At 41.1% G+C, this 22,474-nt stretch overlaps 1 protein-coding gene across 1 annotated transcript; it reads right to left on the bottom strand.

The window, feature by feature from the left end:
* Window positions 1-161: 161 nt before the first annotated feature.
* Window positions 162-21,986, bottom strand: DCTD (dCMP deaminase). Its single transcript, XM_083631387.1, has 6 exons — window positions 21,744-21,986; window positions 12,895-13,006; window positions 12,029-12,164; window positions 8,666-8,782; window positions 3,671-3,767; window positions 162-1,425 (listed from the first exon to the last, which is right to left on the bottom strand). The coding sequence occupies exons 1-6, from the start codon at window positions 21,839-21,841 to the stop codon at window positions 1,347-1,349; spliced, it is 639 nt and encodes a 212-aa protein (XP_083487513.1). The 5' UTR covers window positions 21,842-21,986; the 3' UTR covers window positions 162-1,346.
* Window positions 21,987-22,474: the final 488 nt, after the last annotated feature.

Here is a 22,474-nt window from a genome sequence, read left to right as displayed (position 1 = left end):
AGCATGACTTCTTCAGCAGCAAAGTAATTTTTGATCATTACAATTTCTGTAATGATACAACAAATATACAAAATACACTTTGCATATGATTGCAGAAACAGCAGCTCTCTAGAGCCAAACATATAGTGTAATATAATAATAATGAGTCTACTTCAACAAAGTAGGATTTTAATAAGACTTTAATAATACTGGTGGCAAGCCAAATTACACAATGTCTTAATCTACAGAATGGTTTCAACATAGAAAATAAGAGTCCAGGAAAACATCACAATATTTAAAAAAACATGAATACCTTTGGGATTGGAAACATTTTCTAAACATGCACAATTAGGCATTCCCTCCCAAAATCAAATAGAAGGGGAGATATTGAAAGCCCTTGATAATTTTAGCCTGTGTTTCCAGAACTTATGGCACAGGGCCAGTTTTTAACAACTAAAAGCAAGCTAAAACCATAATTATGACATTTGGCATGTTCAACCTCAGTGCGGACTGAATCTCCTCATTTCCCTTAGAGGGGAAGCAGTGATTAAGTTACCTTAGAGGCTGATCCCAGAATTGTAATGTGCTGGATTGTCTAGTAGAGATTTAGACCAATAAATGTGTCTCCTTTTAGACATTAAAATCAGTTCCAAACAGAGTCCCATAGGTGAAAGCCTAATGATTTATGCACTTATCCTCTGCTAAATGGAAGGTATCTTGGGGGGAAAGGAATTAAAGCTACTCTGAAACTACATCCAATACAAAACATTCTTCAAACATAATTGAACACATGCTTACACGCTACACTGCAACAGGAGAAGCAATTAAAGAGATGAACATCTGGTAAAATATCAAGGTGTAATGTACCAGTATGGATTTCACACAATATTTTGACTGTTATAGAGACATCTAGCCATATTGCTTGAAAAATGACATTTTCAATAGTTTGTGCTTTATGCAGACCTGCTAGGCTGGTAGATGCATCCCTACAGTTACACGTCACCACACAAGCTATCCAGCAGCTTTCTTGATCGAGCCAATATTCATAGGTTATTGCTTGTGACTTTGGTTCTCTTCATTCAGATCAGATGTTGGCACAGTGAACACACCTTTCCTATTGTTCATACACAAGTCCAGACCTCACCTATAGGTTCCATTTAGAAAAGATTTGGAAAACTCCAGGAAGTCAAAGCTTAAAACATATGGCAAGGAGGACAAAAAATTTCTGGGCCTGACATATTCCTTAGATGTCTACTTACAACTGTAGTGGGCTATTAAAAAGTTATGCCAAACTTCAAGATGAAAGGCATTAGCAGCTTCTAAGAAAAGGATAATCACAATCTTCTAGAGATTTAATTAGATGTAACTCACAGAGGCTTTTGACACGGTCTGCTGTTAATTGAATCAAAATCAATGACTATCTTACTGCACTTAGGTTTGAATTTCCTGGGGAAGAAATGGAGAGAGAGAGAAGGAGAGAGATGGATATTAGCTAGTGAAGTAGTTAAACATTTTGTTTGCTTTGCCTCCCAACTAAATTTTAAGAAGGCGAAAATATCATTGGATTCACTCTGTGTTTCATCTCTATAGGAGCCAATTATAGTGCACCATACTGAGAGAAACCCGGACAAGAAAGTCTAAGACAAAAAGACACATGGGGTTGCTTAGTTTGTATGTTCCTCAGCTATTGGAGTTCATAAATTAGCCAGGAGTCAAAGGATTTCTAACAACCTAGCTGCAGGAGGTGGCATCATGTAACCAGTCTTTCTGTAACATTTGATATTTTTTCATGCCAATTTTTTCACAGAAAACTTGCAAAGTTTGCTTCAGTAATTTCACTGCAAAGGGGGAAAATATACTGCATTATGCAAGGGATAGAAAATATAAACTAGTGGAAACTGGAATAATTTTTAAGTTACAACTTTAGAATTGTAAAATTAATATTGCCAACAAAGCTCATCCTTTTACATCATTAGAGCATCTGCTGCAGCAATTAGCAAGAAAGGTATTTGGGGACTGTGTGTATATTTTACAATCTACCAGTAAACAGAGGATTATGCAAATAGTGTGGATTTAGTGTCTCATTAAGCTTGACAATTCAGTTCTAGAGATTCATTAAGCATAACCATATCCTCACAAATCAATACGAAGAGGCAAAAACAGCCAAGAGAATGAAGGACAAGTTTGGGAGGAGGGTGGCACACACACTTTATCCAGCCTATCGCTTGGAAACGCTGGAGGCACCCTAATCATGGGCAACCTCTGGAAATATTTCACTTGCAACAGAATGAGTTATGCCTCCACTTCACCTAGTGCCCATGGTAGACATATAATACAAGGAATAACTTTAGAACAGAATTTCAAATGCTGCATTATTGGCTCATGATTTCTACTTTAGCCCAGGAGCTAGAAGTCTGCTTAATGTTTTCAGTCAGAACTGTTAAAACATGCTAAACTTCAAAAAGGTTCTACATTAATATTAAGATTTTCAAGTTTTTAAATTCATAATAATTAGCCTTTCACCACAGCATCATAAAGGTGTTAAACCATTAGTTGAACACATTAACCTCCCTTAGTGCCTTATAAAATATACCCTTTTTTTGGTCTTCAGGCCACATTCCATGAAAAGATCTGCTTGGTTATACCCGAAGGCTGTGTACACAGTCTCCTTTAGTCTGCATAAAGTCCTCTCCCACCATTGGTTTGCGAAGTGGTGTACACACAACATTAATCACAATCCGTATCTATCATGGATCTATACTGCAATTTCTTCTGGAGTATTGCACTTGGATGGGGTGTTGGGATATTAGGGGAGGGCAGTACCTCTTGTGGGGAACACGTTGTGCTCCTTCTGGGGTAGTTTGTCCACCTTTGGTCTCCCCCCTGCACTCAGTTCTCACCTGTGGCTCCTAGAAGCTGCCAGCATGTGACAGCGGCCACACCCCAGGAAACAGGACATCCCAGGAAATGGCTTTGATTGGCCAGCTAAACCAGGTGAGGTGTATAGGACTGCAGCCTGATGTTTATCTTTTATGCTCTTACATGGAAGTAAGACACTGTTTTCTGAGTAAGGAAGCAGAGGCTTCAGCTTTAAGAAGTAACTTGCTAGGAATAACCAAAGACAACCTTTGTAACACCTCTACTGCTATATTCTTTAAGCACAGCCAATATGACAACATGCTATACAGCCTATATTTTACGTGAACAATAAATTCTTATTTGGCAGAATACAAACAAGAATAACACCGCAAACAATAAATACATGCATTTTGCCATATTGCATAGGCCATATTTCTTAGGGAAATACTACACAACATAGGAAGAAGGTATAAGGTTTTCCATAAAGGTATCTTCCTCATAGATAAATAAATATGACCTGCTTTTCTCTACAGGTTGGGGCAGGAGACTTGTCTGCCATGATTTTCAAAGAATCCAAATATATTTGGTGGCAGCCACTACATCCCTTTTTGCACAAAGGCTGTGAAATAGGTTACAGAAAAAGCTTACAGCAGGCAACCACTTCCCTGTATTTGGCCCTGATCCTTGGAGCCCTTAATGATATCATTTCACTTACTTGCATCATGAATGGGAGGAGGCCTATAGCTGAATAGGTGTGGGGCTTCAGAACAGCACAGAAGCATATGAAAGGATGGAAGGGACAAAAGATGCAAGAGCCCATGCATTACCTCACCTGTATATAATTCCAGCTAAATCAAACAAGCGTCGTGCAGCTGTCATCTCCACAGTATCGTGATATTTGTCAGACATAAAAATTACTTCTTTTATACCTATGAGCGGACACAACAATGAGAAGCAAAAATGTTTAGATGCATTCAAGGAAAGACAGAGTTAAATTTATGTAGAAAAGTAACATCTACATAAAGATATTTTTAAGCAGAAGAAATGTATGCAAATCTGCCAATTTCCAAATCAGCTGTGCTCCTAATAAAGCAGCCCCTTATGTGCAGCAGGATTTCCCACCAGTGTATACAGAAAAGGGAGAAGGCAACCCCTTGCTCAGAGAGTTCTGTTGGCAATAGGCAGGAGTAAAAGCTCTGAGGTTCATGGACACTATTTTAATTACAGTCATACCTCAAGTTGAATGTGCTTCAGGTTGAGCGCTTTCGGGTTGCGCTCTGCGGCAACCCGGAAGTAATGGAGCGCGTTACTTCCAGGTTTCGCCACTCGCGAATGCGCTCAAAATGACATCACGCGCATGCGCGGAAGCGGCAAAACGCGACCCGCGCATGTGCAGACGCATTTTACGTTCCATTCAGGATGCGAACGGGGCTCTGGAACGGTTCCCGTTTGCATCCCGAGGTACCACTGTATAGGGTAAAACCCATCAATTGGTTTAGGCGTGATTTGACTAATAGGGCAATTTGTCAGCTTTTAGAAAAATTGAATGAAATATTTGCACATAGTTATGTTCACACTAGATTGTCTAGAGATCTGGAGAGGATGTTAGCATGGGGAATTTTTTTTGAGCCATTATTTGTTTCCTATTCAGAGTGTCCTCCGCTTAACCCACCTAGTTTTCTTTAAACTAAACCACTTGTTACCAGTTAAAGAGTTTAAAGACATGCTGATACTGCATGTTACAAACAAGTTAAAATAGGGCATCCAACATTAGCAACAACTAGAACCGGCATGACAGATCTAGAGCATAGGTATTTTGTCCTATGATGCTGCTATATAAAATAAAAAAAGTAGCTTAATCTGGGAAGAGATGGGATTGTTAATGAGGCCAAAAACTCTGAAGGTCATGGAACTTCAAAAGTGGAGGAAGACAGATTTAGCCTCAGGATTTTCAGGCCCAGCACTTAAGAGGGTGCAATACCAAAAGTGTTATATATTTTCCCAAGAGGATCAGTAGAGTTATTGGTGGGATATATAAAGAAAGCTAGAGTAGATGGAGCCACACACTGAACTGCAACTGTGAAATTGCTGCAACCCAATTGTCTTCTGCTTTGCTGGCATTTCTGTTTCCAGAATGCGAAGCTATTACTGTCCATCAGTGTGCACAATGTTTCACACTGAAAGACAGGAGACATTTCTTCTCTGAAGAATTTGTATGTATCGTGAATTCATCCTTAAAAAAACACAATAGGACAGTCTCACGTAATTACTTAAAGCAGATTCTGGACAATTTCAAAGCACTCATATCTCTTGCAATTTCAGTTTCTGCTTCCATGGCTCTTCCCTACCCCCACCGGACTTGCAAGCATTAACTGTGACTGTGCTGAGCACAATCCTACAAATTTTCCCATTCTGCCAACATGTCAATATTACATCCTGAACACACAAAGAACAGAAAAAACCAAGAGTGATAACTGACAATGAGTCTGACAGGAGAGAGTTGAAATAGTGATTGCTTTAAGAGCTTAACTATTTCACTGCTGCATATAAAGCAAATGAATATAATGGCAAATGAGTTTATTAGGCAAAATCGAGATGGACCTAGATTTCTAAAATGCCCCAATATTACATGGTGTCATTTCCATCAAAAATTAAGAAATACATACAATGTGCTGAGTCTTTTCAAGAGCCATATCCCATGTAAAATGTGGAAATTAACCTTTGATAACTGAAAATTTAATTATCATTAAATCATACTTGTGTTTATGTACCTTACACATACTTTATTTCGCTGAATCTTATTTTACATTTATCAATTTATTTATTTATATCAAATTTATGCCACTTCACATCTCCAAAGGAATCTCTTAAGTGGTTTACAGCCTGTCTTAAACAACCAAACTGTATATCAAACACTATGAATGAGAATCAGATACAAATACAACCGTGATCCATGTTTAAAGTAGCATAATTAACACATAAAAAGAAAATATTCTCTTAAACATTAAAAAAGAAAATCCACAAAAAAGTTCCTGGTAGCATTACGTATGATTTAGAAGCAGCTCATTCGCCCCCTTCATCTAAGGCAAAACAGTATCATACAAACACCTTTGGGAAGAACAGAAGGATATACATTAAATAAATAAATACATAAATACATACATACATACATACATACATACATACATACATCATGCCATCTCCGACTCAGGTAGGGCCTTACTCTATACTGCTTCAGATTCTTCCCCTAAGTGGCTTGAAGCTCAGTTGGTTAGAGCATGGTTCTGATAATGCCAAGGTTGCAGGTTAAAGTAAAGGGTAAAGGGGACCCCTGACCATTAGGTCCAGTCGCGGACAACTCTGGGGTTGCGGCACTCATCTCACTTTATTGGCCGAGGGAGCCAGCGTGCAGCTTCCGGGTCATGGGGCCAGCATGACTAAGCCGCTTCTGGCGAACCAGAGCGGTGCACGAAAACGCCGTTTACCTTCCCGCTGGAAGGTAACCTATTTATCTACTTGCACTTTGACGTGCTTTCGAACTAGGTTGGCAGGAGCAGGGACCGAGCAACGGGAGCTCACCCCGTTGCAGGGATTCGAACAGCCGACCTTAGGCTCTGTCCTAGGCTCTGTGGTTTAACCCACAGCGCCACCAGGTTAGATCCCCGCAAAAGATAGCTGCATATTCCTGCATTGCGGGGTGGCTGGACTAGATGACCCTCGGGGTTTCTTGCGACTCTACAATTCTATGATTCAAGCAACATTAAAACACTCAGAAACGTTGCAACGCAAACTATCACTCCGGATTGCAAAACACATGCAAAATTCAAGTTACCATCCTATAATATGTAACTCACTTTTGTATACCAGATGATTAAATTCAAAAATGCAAAATTAAAGAGTGGTACCCTCACCCTCTTGGTGACCCCAATAGGGATAAATCTCTTGGACGTCTCTCCTTGGGGGACAGGGGTCAACAGCACTGATGGTCTGCACTGGCACTGCAGTGGTCCTCTTATTTGGTTTGTGGGCAGGAACGCCAGTCAAGTAGCTGTAACTGTCTCCACTCTCCTACTACTGGCTGGCAGGGGAATTGGGAACAAGGTGGGCAGACAGGTGGAATAGTCTCTCCCAGGATCCCTTACTAGCCGCAACAGTCAGACAAAGCAGGGCAGTGTCTTCTCAGAGGCAAGACTGTGTTCTATTTATAGTTTATTTTGGCACTTTTATTTTATAATTGCCCTTTACAACAGACTAAGTAATTGGGTCATGGCCGTGGTGTCATTAGGTATAACTTTTTCAAAAAACAGTGCATATCATTTTCCCCCTCCTTACATTTCAGCCCTGATAAAATGCTTAAAATCTACAAGGGAATACTTGTGAGAAGTTTCTCCACGTTTCTAAAATTTTGGCCTGCCAATCCAGTTGATTAACATTAAAATTTAATCAAAACAGAGCCATTTATATTGCAATTAAAGCTCTTCCACTTGTGGCAGAGGAAATTAGCTGTATAAAAGCCCAGTGCCTGAAACCAAGTGTCACTCTCCCAATTTTCCATCATAGTGAAGTATGGCCAAGAAACAAGACCGGAATGTCCCTAGAGCCAGTGTGGTGTAGTGGTTAAGAGCGGTAGTCTCGTAATCTGGGGAACCGGGTTCGCTTCCCCGCTCCTCCACATGCAGCTGCTGGGTGACCTTGGGCCAGTCACACTTCTCTGAAGTCTCTCAGCCCCACTCACCTCACAGAGTGTTTGTTGTGGGGGAGGAAGGGAAAGGAGAATGTTAGCTGCTTTGAGACTCCTTCGGGTAGTGATAAAGTGGGATATCAAATCCAAACTCCTATGCAGGCAGGAGAAGACTTAGACCCCATCCCAATGGGACACCCCTTTATTTTCTCCCAAATAAGTGAGGGTTGCCATTCATCCCTACAGTGAAAGTTCACAGAGAAATGTCAGTCCCCACTGGTCCATTGATTGGCAGTAGCGTGCCAGAATTTCAGACCCAAAGATGCTGAGGATTAACGTGGGACCTTTTGCAAGCACAGAATATACTCTAGCACTGTGGTATGGAGATTTCCCAAAGTAATGTGCTGCACTTGGGGAAAGCGTGCCTATGAGTGTTAACAGCGGGTGACCCAGGTCTCATTGACAAGAGATCCTGTACAGATGCACATTCCCCCCCTCCCCCAGACCGCAGGGATCTGTGAAATATATAAGCCTTCATTCTGCATCTTGTCATAATAATGGACATTTTACTAGTATCCAATAATCTGAAGAAAGGACTAATGATCAGACTAGCACACCTGCTGCAGTGGTGAAGATTTATCACTATTGTAATGAAAGACATAATTATAAGAGAGATCATAGAAGTCTCTGTGACATTTATGACCAAAGAGATAAAATCTTCAAGTGTCGACCATGTCTGACGCTCAAATTAAAATGTTACATATATATACTCCCAGCAGATCTTGTGACACACTCAGTTTATTCTCTCTCCCCCACCCTCACCCCCATTTTCTGTTCGCGATGTGTCAGAGAATTGTAAATTGACACTAATTATATGCAACGCCTGCACAGTTCCTTGGCAGCTCTTGGTCGAGGAAGAGGCAAACTCGAATTAAAAACAAGCTAAGAATCACAGAGGATGCAATTAGCATGGGAAAACCTGGCACCACTCAAGTATAGAAAACACAAGGAGTGTCTTAAAGGTTGATAGTGCAATTAATTTAGATCTAAACAGCCGCAATTTGGAAACCAAATACATCTGTGATGAGGTACCCATGAACAGATAGTGCAGCAACACTGACAAATCAAGCTGGCACCTTCCCTTACCTGCCTGGATGATGAGCTTTGCACATTCATTACACGGAAACAAGGCAACATACATGCTGCAGCCTTTCACATCAGCAGAGTTCTTGTTCATTATGGCGTTCAGTTCAGCGTGACACACTGATTAAAGATAAAAAGAACCCAACAAATATTCATATGAGCGTTCATTAAAGTGAGTCATCAATCTGAAACTTAACAAAGTGTTACGCCGCAAATGCCTGCGTCCTTCCAGAAGCAAACAGCCAGCACAATCTGTCACACCAGAGAGAAATTTAAAGTGGGGAAGGGGAGGGGAAATAATCCAGAAATACCAAGATCAATGAAGGTCAAGCAATCTGGCCAGGCTTGCAGTGAGTAATGAAATCATTAAGCACATTAACATGGCCATTCGTGAACACCTACAGGACGAAGCAAAGCCATAGGCTGAAGGCCAAGTAGTTTCCGTCACCCTAAGTGTAGCAATATCTCACGGCACCAGTGCTCCCAGAGAGCTCTAATTGCCATTATAAAGGAGCTCATTTGTGTGTTTACATGCATGGATAGGAATGTTCTTTTGATTATGCAAGTGCACTCTGTGTTCTTAAGAGCAGAGGGAATTATGAAGTAAAGCCAAGCAGCTCTCACCTCCAGGTAAGATAGCTGGCAATGAAGCTTGAGAAAAAGCGACCAGCACTAAGAATGCAGTTTAGACAATCATTTTGTACCGTTACCATCTTCACTAGCACCTATTAAGACTGTCTTAATTGCTACAAGGTCATCTTGGAACAATCCAAAAGTGAAGAGGTTATTTCTAATTTCCAAGAAGCACCATATTAGGCTCCTGTGAAAGAACAGTAACGCCGTAAGGAAAACTCATTTTTGTTGTTGTGGAGAAATCATATTGTTTCCAAGGTTTTATATAAGGGTTAACAGTTATGTAAACTGTCCTGGGTTTTCTTCTAGAGCTGTGGAGATAAAATGTTATCAGCAGGAAGCCAGCAGGTCACCTGAGTGACAGCTTAACTGCTGTTGTTTACACTGCTTCAAAAAGGAGATAACTAACTGAGTGAGATTTCTGTCTTTTTAAACAGGTGCTAAGGCATCAGAAGCTAGTAAATTCTAATTGGTTAGCTAGCAGGTGCTCTGCTTCATTCTTCTGCATAATAGCTATAGGCCAATAAGGGGACACAGTTCTATCCAAATTTAAATGTTTGGCACCAGAGAATCATTATTTAAAGAAATCATTAAAAAGTAAACTAGCTAGTTCATGGGTAGGCAAACTAAGGCCTGGGGGCCGGATCCAGCCCATTCGCTTCTAAATCATGTTTTTCCTGTTGTTATTCTGTCTCTCACAGCTACAATAAACCAGCCATTAAAATTATGGACTGGTCATTCCTTCGTCGGAGGGCAAACGGGCAAATTTATCAGGGGATCAAATACTTTCCCCCCCTCACTGTAAGTGTTCCAGTTTTCGAACGTTTTTAGGAAGCCAAACGTCTGATGCAGCTGTTGGCTATTGTTTCCAGGGCACCTGCACCAATCAGAAGCTGCACCTTGGTTTTCAAACATTTCGGAAGTCAAACAGACTTCCAGGACAGATTAAGTTTAGTGCTTTTGTTTTTGCTATTTATTTTGCGTTTTTGTTTTTGAGGCTTTTTAGGTTAATTTGTTTTTGTGACTGTATGGAACCCAGTTCAGCTACTGATAGACTGACTGTGTGACTGCAGGAATGGATAAAAGCTCCCCATCCAAACAATGACTATCATCAGTGCAGGTAAGAATTTTTTTTTTAATCTTCTATAATACTGTCTTATTTATTTTATAGTATAGTACATTGATTATTGCTTTCATGTTATGGATCAATGGTCTTGTTAGATAGTAAAATTCATGTTAAACTGCTGTTTTAGGGGTTGTTTTTAAAAGTCTGGAATGGATTAATCTGTTTTGCATTACTTTCTATTAGAAAGCGCGTCTTGGTTTTGGAACGGACTTCCGGAACGGATTAAGTTTGAGAACCAAGGTACCACTGTACAGTGGACCCCCCCAGATACGAATTAAATTCGTTCCAGGGGTCCATCCGCAACCCAAAAAGTCCATAGGCAGAGGCACCACTTCTGCGCACGTTTGCCATGTTCATAACCCGAAAGTTACGTATCCAGGGCTGCATGTAACAAGAGGGTCCACTGTATTTTGTTCGACATTTAACTTAAGCAATTTGTTTGCAAAGGAGGTCGGGGGTGTATTTTGAGATAAAATAGAGGCCAACCTTTTTGGACCACTAGGCCCATTTGTAATTTTGCGCACCAGTAACAAAATGGCTGTTGTGAGGTGCGTAGGAGAACAAAAAATGTATGCCACGTTGAAAGAGCAGTAAAAGGCAGGACCGCAATATGGTGAGGCTTGTCCCACCTCATCTGCCACCCTCATTAATGGTGGGAAAAGGACACTTAAATCAGGCAACACCTCACTCACTGAAAGAAGCTCTTTGCACATCTATGTTCAGAATGGAAATGGGATGCTCAATCCTAGCATCTAATGAAATGTGGACATGTTTAAGGGGGCTTTGAGCAATCTACCTGAACAATGGCACTATTGCTTTAAACGAACATGCATTTTAGCGCGCACTCTCTCTCTCTCTATATATATATATACACAACAAAACTTAACAAACACTACTAATTGCTCATTTCTTAATACTATTCACATATGGCACTAACCTAATTAAAATACTACTACAGTCCAATTTTATTTTGCATTGCCTAGCCTGTGTTGTGACTTGTAATGTGCTTTTCCTAAAACACATATTTACAATTAACACTGAAACTCTTGTAAGGTTTGAAGAAATTCTGTTCAACTTCAGTTCTTACAAAGAATAAATACTATAGTTGCCTGATTTTGGGTAGATAAACAAACATTTATTCTACTTACACTAGCTGCTAGGCAAGCATTCCTATAGGCTTGTACAAATAAAACAAAAAGCTTAAGATGACATTATGTGAATGCCTTTTTTTATAGAGGAAAATTTGGTTGTAAAAGCCTCTTTCTTTAATATGAAAGAGAAAAATGTTTTACAAATAAAAGCAAGAATATTACAGTGGTACCTCGGGTTAAGTACTTAATTCATTCCGGAGGTCCGTACTTAACCTGAAACTGTTCTTAACCTGAAGCACCATTTTAGCTAATGGGGCCTCCTGCTGCTGCCGCGCTGCCGGAGCACGATTTCTGTTCTCATCCTGAAGCAAAGTTCTTAACCTGAAGCACTATTTCTGGGTTAGCGGAGTCTGTAACCTGAAGCGTATGTAACCTGAAGCGTATGTAGCCCGAGGTACCACTGTACTTAGTAAGTAAAAACAATAAGCAATCTGGTATAGATATTGTATTCCTTACCATATGGATATTTTGTGTCAAGTTTACTATCTGCTGTTCTGGTCCAAGGTAGCAAGTCATCACTGCATCCATTAGGCATGCCGTTGTATCCAATCCCAACAATCTTGTTTTCTGAATTCACAATACATGCACCAACCTGAAATGAAATGAACAACTTTGTTTCTTGTAATAGGTCAGATATTTTGGTGATCCCATACTCACCTGGTTTCTCTGCCAAGGCAAGTGGTACCCACCCTGTTGTAGCTGAAGCTATACTTCCCCATAAAGGAAACCCAAGTGAGCCTGGTCTGACCTTGAGCATCAACACTGAAAATGTTCAAGCACTATGTAAGCATCATTTGAGACCGTGCTTCTTCATTCAAACTGCACCATCCTGAAGAGAAAAGGTTCCTAGCATAACAACTCAATTCAAAAACATGGAAGGTACAGAAATGCTTTTTATTGTGATGCTTTTTAGGCTAAGTTGGTCTGTTCCTACTTAGTGACATGCAGGTAAAAATGCAAAAGTCAGAACCTCAGTAAAAACGTACCATATTACATGGCTAGATCAAACTATAATCTCAAATACACTAGCTTATTCTTCAATTATTTTCATCAGATGCATTATCTGTAAACTGTAAGTATTTTTACTTCTTGTGGGGGAAAGGAACCACACAGCTCCTCATCTAGTACTATAAAAGAACAATCTTCCCAAGAAAAAACAGCTCAAGTTACAACTTGATAGATAAAATCCTCATTGTAGTTTCCTCTTTGCTCTAACTTTGGATATCCTTGTAATTAGACTGTGTTGAACGACTAGAAACTTATTGCCATAAAAATATATGAGAGACAGTGCAACATAAGCTACCTGGGCACTATATTCTTACCTGAGAATTTGGATCTTTGCTTCTTTGTGCCGACAAGAAAGCTACAGCCATGAAATATTCAGGCCACTCCAAATAGTCATCACGTTTTTTACAGGGTGTTTCACAGCCATACCTACAAAAGTCAAATCAAATGAATGACACTAATGGTTACGATTTGCATGAATTGTTTTATTTTTTAAAAATAGTCTATTAGGTATACTTTGACCCCAGTGTTTGAGTCTCTGGAAATAAGTCAATTACCATGATGTAAAATTCCAGAGTGGCATGAGGGTTTAATTAGTACAACTAAGAGAGCAGCATCTGACCATAAAGGTTATAAATTCAGATCAAGAATTTAATAGTGGAGAATATCAGTGTTCCATATCTGCCCAGTGCCATATGAGCAACACTTCTTTTTCAACCAAAAAGGCCAAAAGGAGACTAAATTATCTCATTTAAAGCAGCAATTTGCAGTCTTTAGGCAGCGCAGTGCCAACTATTATCTATCCCTCAATGTTACCTTCTTTAGAGAAATATGCAAAAGGTTACGTTCTTTGCTCCAGCATTACTGACAGTTAAGTTGCTTGAGCAAAGATACCTCTTAGACCAGCTATTCTAATTGCAAGCATATGGTGCGATATCATTTGTTACAGCTAAAATATAAAAATAGAATATGAGGCACTCTTTGCTGAACATTTCTGGTGGTATCACTGTCTGCTAAGAATGGTTTTCAGTTACACTGCCCATAAATAGTGTTGCCAATGTGCATTCTAATGTGAGGAGTCAAGTCTTTGAATCTCTCTATAGGAGTCTATAGACAGTAATGGCCCTTTCGCCAAATCTCTACAATTGGGAAGCATGAATAGGCAGGTGGAACAATTAACCCCAAATAGGAGCATTTCAAATAAACTCATTTCTCAAACAAATACATGGTCTAAAAGAGAAAAGCCTATGTGTACGAGTTTCATTCTTTAGATACATAACTAGAATAGAGCAGGAAAAAACCTTAAGAGTGTGAGAAGTGGTCTGTGACTTGCAAGAGGTTTTGTTTTCCATGGTGAGTACTGCACACACCAAATATAAAGGTAAGGGGACCCCTGACTGTTAAGTCCAGTCACAGATGACTCTGGGGTTCCGGCGCTCATCTGCTTTAGTGGCCGAGGGAGCTGGCGTTTTGTTTGCGGACAGCTTCTGGGTCATGTGGCCAGCATGACTAAGCCGCTTCTGGCGAACCAAAGCAGCGCACGGAAATGCCGTTTACCTTCCTGCCGGAGCAGTACCTATTTATCTACATGCACTGCATGCTTTCGAACTGCTAGGCTGGCAGGAGCAGGGACTGAACAACGGGAGCTCACCCCATCGCTGGGATTCAAACCACCGACCTTCCGATCGGCAAGCCCTAGGCTCTGTGGTTTAGACCACAGCGCCACCCGCGTCCCTTACCAAATATATCCACCAAATATATCCACCCCAAATTTTGCCAGGTACACAAAGAAGCAGCCTCCCTCTTTCAGCCTGCCTTCAGCTCCTTGAAAAAAGTAACATGTCTCCCAGCCTCACCTTTTGTCACTCAGCCATAGCACCTAAAACTCTAATTTGTAGGTTTTGTATATACCAAGACACCTGTCGTGCCAGCATTTCCTAGGGCACCTCAACCGCATCCAGCATCTCAGAAAACAGAAAGTGACAGCTTTGAAATAACTCCTTTAGAAGTCACCAGCAAGAATCATAGAGTGCAGCAGAGTGGCACTCCTCTATTTTATTCCTAATGTACAAAACAAACACTGACATTTTTTTCATGCTTAAATCCTATAGTAAAGGTTAATCCTTCCACCTTTCTGTAATTGATTTTTAGGCACAGAACAACCTAGAAGGCCAAAAAAACCACTAATAGTGTTTCATACTGTGGTTGTGATATATTGGAACAGATTATCTTTTGCTCCCATATAAACTATTGCACATTTGAGTCTCACATGTACCAGGTAGAAATGCTTAAAGATGACTATGAAGGCGCATAAAGACGTAACTATCCTGCCCCTTGCCGTTGATACTTACAACACATACAATCTTTGAAGTGAATGTTGATCTCCTCTTCATCCCTCCTTCAAGGGATAACAACAACAAAAACAACAACAACTCTCTTATTTATACGCTGCCCATCTGGCTGGGCTTCCCCAGCCACCATGGCTGGGATGATTGATTTGCTGTTTGTTTTAGTTTGCTTTCAAGCACTTTGCATACTTAATATTTAGATTTTAAGAAAGTTTCAAAACACTTTTAATGCATACTGTTCTTTACTCTTGAAACAATACTTTTAGAGTGGGGAGTGGGGACAAGGGCATTAGCTTCACCACTATCCCTATCAATGAGTTGGACAGCATCTGTTTGCCGTGAAGTGTCTCCTTTATTCGTGGAAGCTTCCCACACAATACAGAACTCTGAAAAATAAGTTTTACATTGTGTGGGAAGGCTACGTGAGTAGAAGCAGGCTCCCCATTGCAGAGAGCCATTCTCCAATGACAAGGGCAAGGAGACAAGAATGTGCAGCTAGCATGCTCCTCCCAGCTCTCATTTCTATTTCCTTGTTAGTATAATGCCTGAAGAGGGCTTTAGCACTGTGTAAACCCAGCTTCTTCGGTGAATGGACTTCTTCAGAGTTTGATTCAGGTTGGAGACTCAGACTGAAACCCTACTCAGGCAAGCCTATTCACAAGCTGAATCACTGCATGAGGAGGGCTGAACTAACTTTGCACCTGACATCACACCTTCCCACTACCTGGTATTTGCACAAATGCATGTGTGTGCAGCAAATGGGTTACATGTCAGTCTTTGTGTGTACAGCTACATGTGCAAAGACCCTCTCCCTGAAAACGTTCATATCCAGGGCTAATCAGACAAGGCAAGACTGGTTGGTGTATCCCCACTCCCTGCCCACATACTAATTCAACTTGAACAGGGCATATATACCATTATGGGGCAAATGAGCTTCCGTGGTGAGCTCATTATGTGTCTTTCTACACCCAAATTTTCTTTTTCCTGGTACAACAGAAATAATTTTCTTCTTCATTATGTCCCTTCCACACTGCTATCTATGGAAATGTCTAGAGAAAAATTATAAGAACAAGCTCTCTTCTCAACATTTTTACTCCTTGGGGAAACCACCTGAAGGACAATCATTACTTTAGTCTAAACTAAGACATAGGAGGTATAAGGTGTATAAATTGGATTTAGCTAAGACTCCAGTCAAGACAAAGGCAATTTGTTCATTACATCATGACAGAGATTCAGTTTAAAGGCACAGGTGAGCTTAGACTTGAAATTAAACTATTTCAGCTCTTGCTGAACAAGGTTTCAGTATGAAAGATAGCATTCTTTTTTGGAAGACAGAAACAATGGATGGATTCAGATGACTTATTCCCTCAGGAGAACATACAACCATCAATTTACAAGAACTAGCATCTTCAGAGGACCAAGCCAATCTGCAAAAGCCTCCAAGGTCACTAAAATTGTGGCTAATTAGATTTGCTGATAACTCCTCCTATACTGAACATAGTGTAAGTCATCCTGATATATTTATTTTTAAAGAGCATTTTAAGGATGTGAAATAAGGAATCTTGCAGAAATGAAAATTAAGGCTAAGGTACCAAATAGAATTCCTTAAAGTAAAAAGGGGTGGGAATCCTACAGCCATTATACTGTACTGTTATGAGTTGGGGGGAGGGGGTATAGGCTGTATGCGAGATCCTTCAAACCCCAGGATCCAGCAAGTTTTTAAACTATAACCCAGACTAGCTTCCTGTGTTGAGGTGGTGGCCTGGGTGATGGGCCATTAAGGAAAGGAAAAGAGCTTTGAGTGAGACAGCAAATGGGTGAGGCCCCTCCCTCAACTCACTGATAGTTAGAAAGACAAAGCCTGAGTTTAGAGTTAAGTTGCAGTGATTTGACTTGGTGGTAAAGCAGTAAGCTGCAGAGAAAGTCAGTTTTGATTTCTGTTTGAATCCAAGGCTTGGGCTATGGGAGAAACAAGATTCTTTCAGAGTGTTAAAGCTGTGAACCATTCCATTGTAGACTCAGGTTGTTGTTGTTTAGTTGTGTCCCACTCTTCATGACCCCATGGACCACAGCACGCCAGGCACTCCTGTCTTCCACTGCCTCCCGCAGCCAAACCCCTTCATGGATCAAACCCCTTCATGGATCACTGCCTTGCTGTGGCGAAGGGGCTTGAATAACTCAGAGAATCTATGAGCTATGCCATGTAGGGCCACCCAAGATGGACAGGTCATAGTGGAGAGTTTTGACCAAACATGATCCACCTGGAGCAGGAACGGGCAAGCCACTCCGGTATCCCTGCCAAGAAAACTCCATGGACAAGGACAAAGACTCAGGTTATATATGTGTATATAAACCATGTATCATAAAGAAACCACAGTCTCTGCTGTGCCTCATCTCCAAAAGGAAACACAAGTCTAGAGCCCCTGGAATCTTGCACCACTCAGAAATTAGTGTGGCATACAACAATACTATCAATAAACTACTCTGTTCGTATATAGATGGGAAGTAAAGAAGCTCTAGTATTTTTTTATAAAGGCTGAGACATCAAAGCTTATCAATAACCTGAATTGCATTCTCCACTATTCTGCTTCTTTGCTGCTAATTTAGATTTATTTGAGTAAGAACAAAGAGCATGGTCGGCTATCTTAGAAAAGAGCTTTATGACTCTTTCTTAGACAAAGCTCTATAAACCAGTGGTAGAAAAAAAAGCTTTTAACACATATTCAATCTTATGTCTAATCCTTGACCACCTGTAGAATCAGAGAATTGTAGATTTGGAAGGGGTCTGAGGGTCATCTAGTCCAACCCACTACAATGTAGGAATTACAGCTGAAGAATCCCGGACACATGGCAATCCAACCTCAGTTTAAAAACCTCAAATGAAGCAGAGTCAATCTGGTCAAGGAAAAACCTCTTTCCCAAAGCTGTTAAGAGACACTGCTCTTAAGGTAAGATAAAAGTTAACTGGATAAAAGACTGGCTTAAATTTGTATGAAACCAGCTCATTTAAGAATTAAAAAGGTAAAGGGACCCCTGACCATTAGGTCCAGTTGTGGTCGACTCTGGGGTTGCGGCGCTCATCTCGCTTTATTGGCCGAGGGAGCCGGCGTACAGCTTCCGGGTCATGTGGCCAGCATGACTAAGCCGCTTCTGGCGAACCAGAGCAGCGCACGGAAACGCCGTTTACCTTCCCGCCGGAGTGGTGCCTATTTATCTACTTGCACTTTGACGTGCTTTCGAACTGCTAGGTTGGCAGGAGCAGGGACTGAGCAACGGGAGCTCTCCCCGTCGCGGGGATTTGAACCGCCAACCTTCTGATTGGCAAGTCCTAGGCTCTGTGGTTTAACCCACAGTGCCACCTGCATCCCTCATTTAAGAATTACCTTGTTCATAAAACGTGTATGCATTCTGTGACCCATATGTACCTGCCCATAATGCATTACAAACTGTCTGAATTTGCTCATTTCAGACTCATAAACAGAAAAATATTAATAACTGTCTCTCAGTAGTATTTTATATTACTCAGCTCACGAATTCATATATAGTAAGGCTTTGGCAATACTCCACCTACCAAAGACCACATTCATCACCTTGGCTAGATTCCTTTGGACATTATTAACCTTCCTTCCTTCCTTCAAGGGCATCAGCTGCTTCCTTTCCTTTAGATTTGTCTCCTTTCATTTCACAATCAAAATGAAGCTGAAATAGAAAGGCCTTTTTTATCTAAATAGTTGTGTATGTTTTTTTAATTGCATGCTACCCCCTGCTCAGAATATTGACTGTAATCAAAACCTTTATAGAAGATAATATTGTTTAGTTTTATGGATTTCCAGGCTTTTGGCAATAATCAGTCCCGCCTGACACCATCAGAACATAATTTTTCTTCCTGAAATGCACTGAGAGTTGCATCCACAACACTGTGCTGTTCATTTAATTATTTTGGTGCTTTTTATGCCTGTGTCTCTGGGAGAACATCACAGCAAAGCTAGCTCAAAGAGCTATTTAGGGAATAGCTAAATGATATATTTTAAGATAATTCTGTATATTAGTAGTGCCCCTAATTTTGCAGCATCACTGTGAAGTACAGTCTCATAAAGTTCCCCTGTAGATTTATTTTATAGCCCAGATATCCTCTATTCTTCTTCATGTTATACATTTTCATTTCCTCAGCTACCCTTCAACTGGATCATCCCTTACAATGCATCCAAGCAAGGAGCCTCAATTATATTTTTGCCATTTGGTGCCTTTACTCATGTACTTCACATATTCTGCCTCTCACACTCACATTCACAGTCAACTTCTTGCATCTTTTATACACTGTTATTCTAAATCTCTTTCCCTTTTTAACATCCATGATGCCTACTGACAGTATTTCATCAGACCAAGAGACAACAACCCCCTGCAACATTTGAAAAGGTGGTTCAGCCTGTGTGGAGCAGGGCATATTGTTTTAAAAAATATGAATACAGTGGTACCTCAGGTTACATACGCTTCAGGTTAGAGACTCCGCTAATCCAGAAATAGTGCTTCAGGTTAAGAACTTTGCTTCAGGATGAGAACAGAAAACGTGCTCCGGCGGCGCGGCAGCAGCAGCAGGAGGCCCCATTAGCTAAAGTGGTGGTTCTGGTTAAGAACAGTTTCAGGTTAAGAACAGACCTCCGGAACGAATTAAGTACTTAACCCGAGGTACCACTGTATTAAAAGTCCCTTCAGACGACCATTGCCCACTCAACACCAAATTACACAGGCATTTTAGAATGCTTCAACTTCCACCATCACACACGCACGCACACTGTATGCTGCATCAGTTACATGACAAGTGGGACCAGCAATGAAATGTTGCAACGCAGAGTGCTTCCTGTTCCAGCCACCCATCCACCAATACCCTCTTAACGATAGCCCATCCCTTATACCGGGCCGAGACTACTTATAACTTCTGAGGCCCTAATCATAATAAAATTTAAAAACAATGAAACATGAAAACAAAATAAGGTATTTTTAATTCCATAATATGACAAAATCTCCATCACTTAGCAAAAAGAAATATATGTGTCTTTTACCAAATCACATCTCTTATTCACTGAAATTTGCAGCGCTCAGCTGAGAGAAGGCATCACATTTTGGTACGGCGCACATAAAAACATATCACAAAATTTACCAATGGGGAAAAAAAAGAAGCGCTGGAAAGAGCACTTACTGAATTTTGTCCTAGCCACTTTAAGGCATCACTCAGTTGGCACCTCAATATACTCCCTTTATCTTCATTCTTTTATATCAAGGGAGCAGTGTTAGAAACTGAGATATGAAAGCTAGGAGCTAAATGGCACCTTAAGCCTAGGTTATGGGCGCAACAACGGAATGTCTAGGCGCGTTTCTTTTATAACAAGAATACAAAACTGAAAATGTATGAACTGCAGCTAAAATATTATGTTCATTTTTCACATGGTCCCTAGTCCTTCCCCTGCCCACCCCCCTAATATTCCTAAGAGGGTCTCTCCTCCAGTCTTCAGAGTGTGGCTGGAAGTGAGGAGGCAGAAAGGGTCCTTTCCTTCCTCTGCATTTTTAATCTGAAATCCTAGGCACAGTACTGCACCCAGAGCTCAGAAACTGCTTGCGCTAATGAAATTCCCTATCGCAAAACGCGCCTAAGAACAATGGGAGTTTTGAACGCTGCAAGGGAGCCATCTCTCTTGAACCACACATTGGGCAAAAAAATCCTGCATTGTAGGGGGTTGGATTAGATGTCCCTTGTGGTCCCTTCCAACTCTACGAATCTACCCATCACCATGGCCTGCAAGAGACTGCCGCTACATATTCCAGACAATCATTCACTACCCTGGCTGTGAATACATGATGAGCAAGGAATGGAAACCAGACTACACCAGACAGGAACATAGGCAAGAGAGTAGTGAGAACAAAAGGCAAGGGGTACAGAATTACTAAACCAGAACCAGTTGGAAAGAATCCTTTCAGTCCCCACTAGCTCATCTATTATTATTATTATTATTATTATTATTATTATTATTATAGATTTTCAGTTTTATACATTTCAATAATTTTACAACCATTTTAACATTTCAAAACTCGGCTTCCTTCCCCCTTTTTCTGCGGATCCTTAAATTTATTTTTTAATATTTTCTGCATCTACAGTTGGCATCACCATCAGAACCACTACTTAACTAGAAGCAGCCATTGCTTCTTTCCTGCTCTGCCCCTTTATCTACTCTGACTGCGGATACAAACTGGTTTGCCAAAGTGACTTTATAAAGCGACTTACAGGCTATCTGTGTTAGGCAAGGTTGGCTCTGTGCAATAATAAGACATCACCGCATGGGCAGGGAAACCCACGACAGAGACGGAAGTAAGTTGAATTGCCTTCAGAAACATGTGATTAGAAAAGAAAGAAGTTTCTAACCAGAAACATTTTTTAAAAACTTATTTATACAGCCGATTGAAACAACAGGATAGCCCGTTCAGAGACGCGGCAATCCCATATCCATTTACCTGAACTCTGTGGGACTTGCATATAAGCAGGAAAAGAGCTCGTTACATAAATCAAGAAAAGATTCAGACGGAAGTTCAAGGGGTTGGGAAACGAGGGAATGAAAGGAAAGTTTCCAAATTCCACGGAAGGGGATCAATGAGCAGACGTGTGAGGGGGGGGGGGGATGTTTTTCCAAGTCACTTTCCCCTCCTCGCAAAAAATCCCCATAAAAGCGGGCGAGAGGAAAGAGATTTTTCTAAGCAAGCCATTCCTTATGCCTGGAGGGAGAAGCAAGGAAAGTTATGAGGAAGGAGACCCACCACCGTGCGCCTACCCATTCAGGCAGCTGGCCTGCGTCTGAACCCCACCATTCATCTCGCTGCCGTCTGAGGCAGGGACAACGTCACGGCCCCGGGGAAACGCCGGCTCCATGCTGGACACGTCCGCTTTACAATTTGGCGCCAAAGCGGCAGCTCGGGGAGGAGGAGACTTGAAACCACGCGCATTGATAACTTTTCCAGAAGCCGCTCCGAGCTTTCTCTGCCCGATTCCTCGAAAGCGCGCGGCGACTCAAGGAGCGGAGGGACAAAAGTCAAAGCGCTCCAAAAAGTTAAGTCCGGACTCGGACTACATTTCCCAGAATGCATTGCCCTGCCGTGTCGAAGGGGATTGTGAACCACGGAACTCCTGGCATGCTGGACGTTGTAGTCCTCAGAGGGCAGCGGGCGCTCAAACTTAGTGAATCAAATCGACTAAAGCGGACGCAGTTTTTCTTTGCAAGGCAAGGCCTCGTTTCAGTGGTGCTCACGCTTCGTTGTTCAGCAAATGCTGGACGTGCCTTGCAATTAGGTGTGTCCTGCCTGTGTATCTTTGTTGTCCCCGTAATGTTCATCTTTCAGAGCATCGCAGCTTAGTAATTTGTTTTCAGAACAAATTCAGAAAATTGTGGTCCTGTGTGTGTTCCTTAAAGCCCTCACCCTGTTGTATAATTCCATCACCGACTGCCTTTTAATGTAAGTGTGCAACAGGTTGGCTTAAAATGAACATGTTTACATAATAAAGAAG

The sequence above is a fragment of the Podarcis filfolensis genome (genome assembly GCF_964270895.1).
Source record: "Podarcis filfolensis genome assembly, chromosome: 9".
Classification (NCBI taxonomy): domain Eukaryota; kingdom Metazoa; phylum Chordata; class Lepidosauria; order Squamata; family Lacertidae; genus Podarcis; species Podarcis filfolensis.
This window is presented reverse-complemented; position numbering and strand designations above follow the sequence as displayed.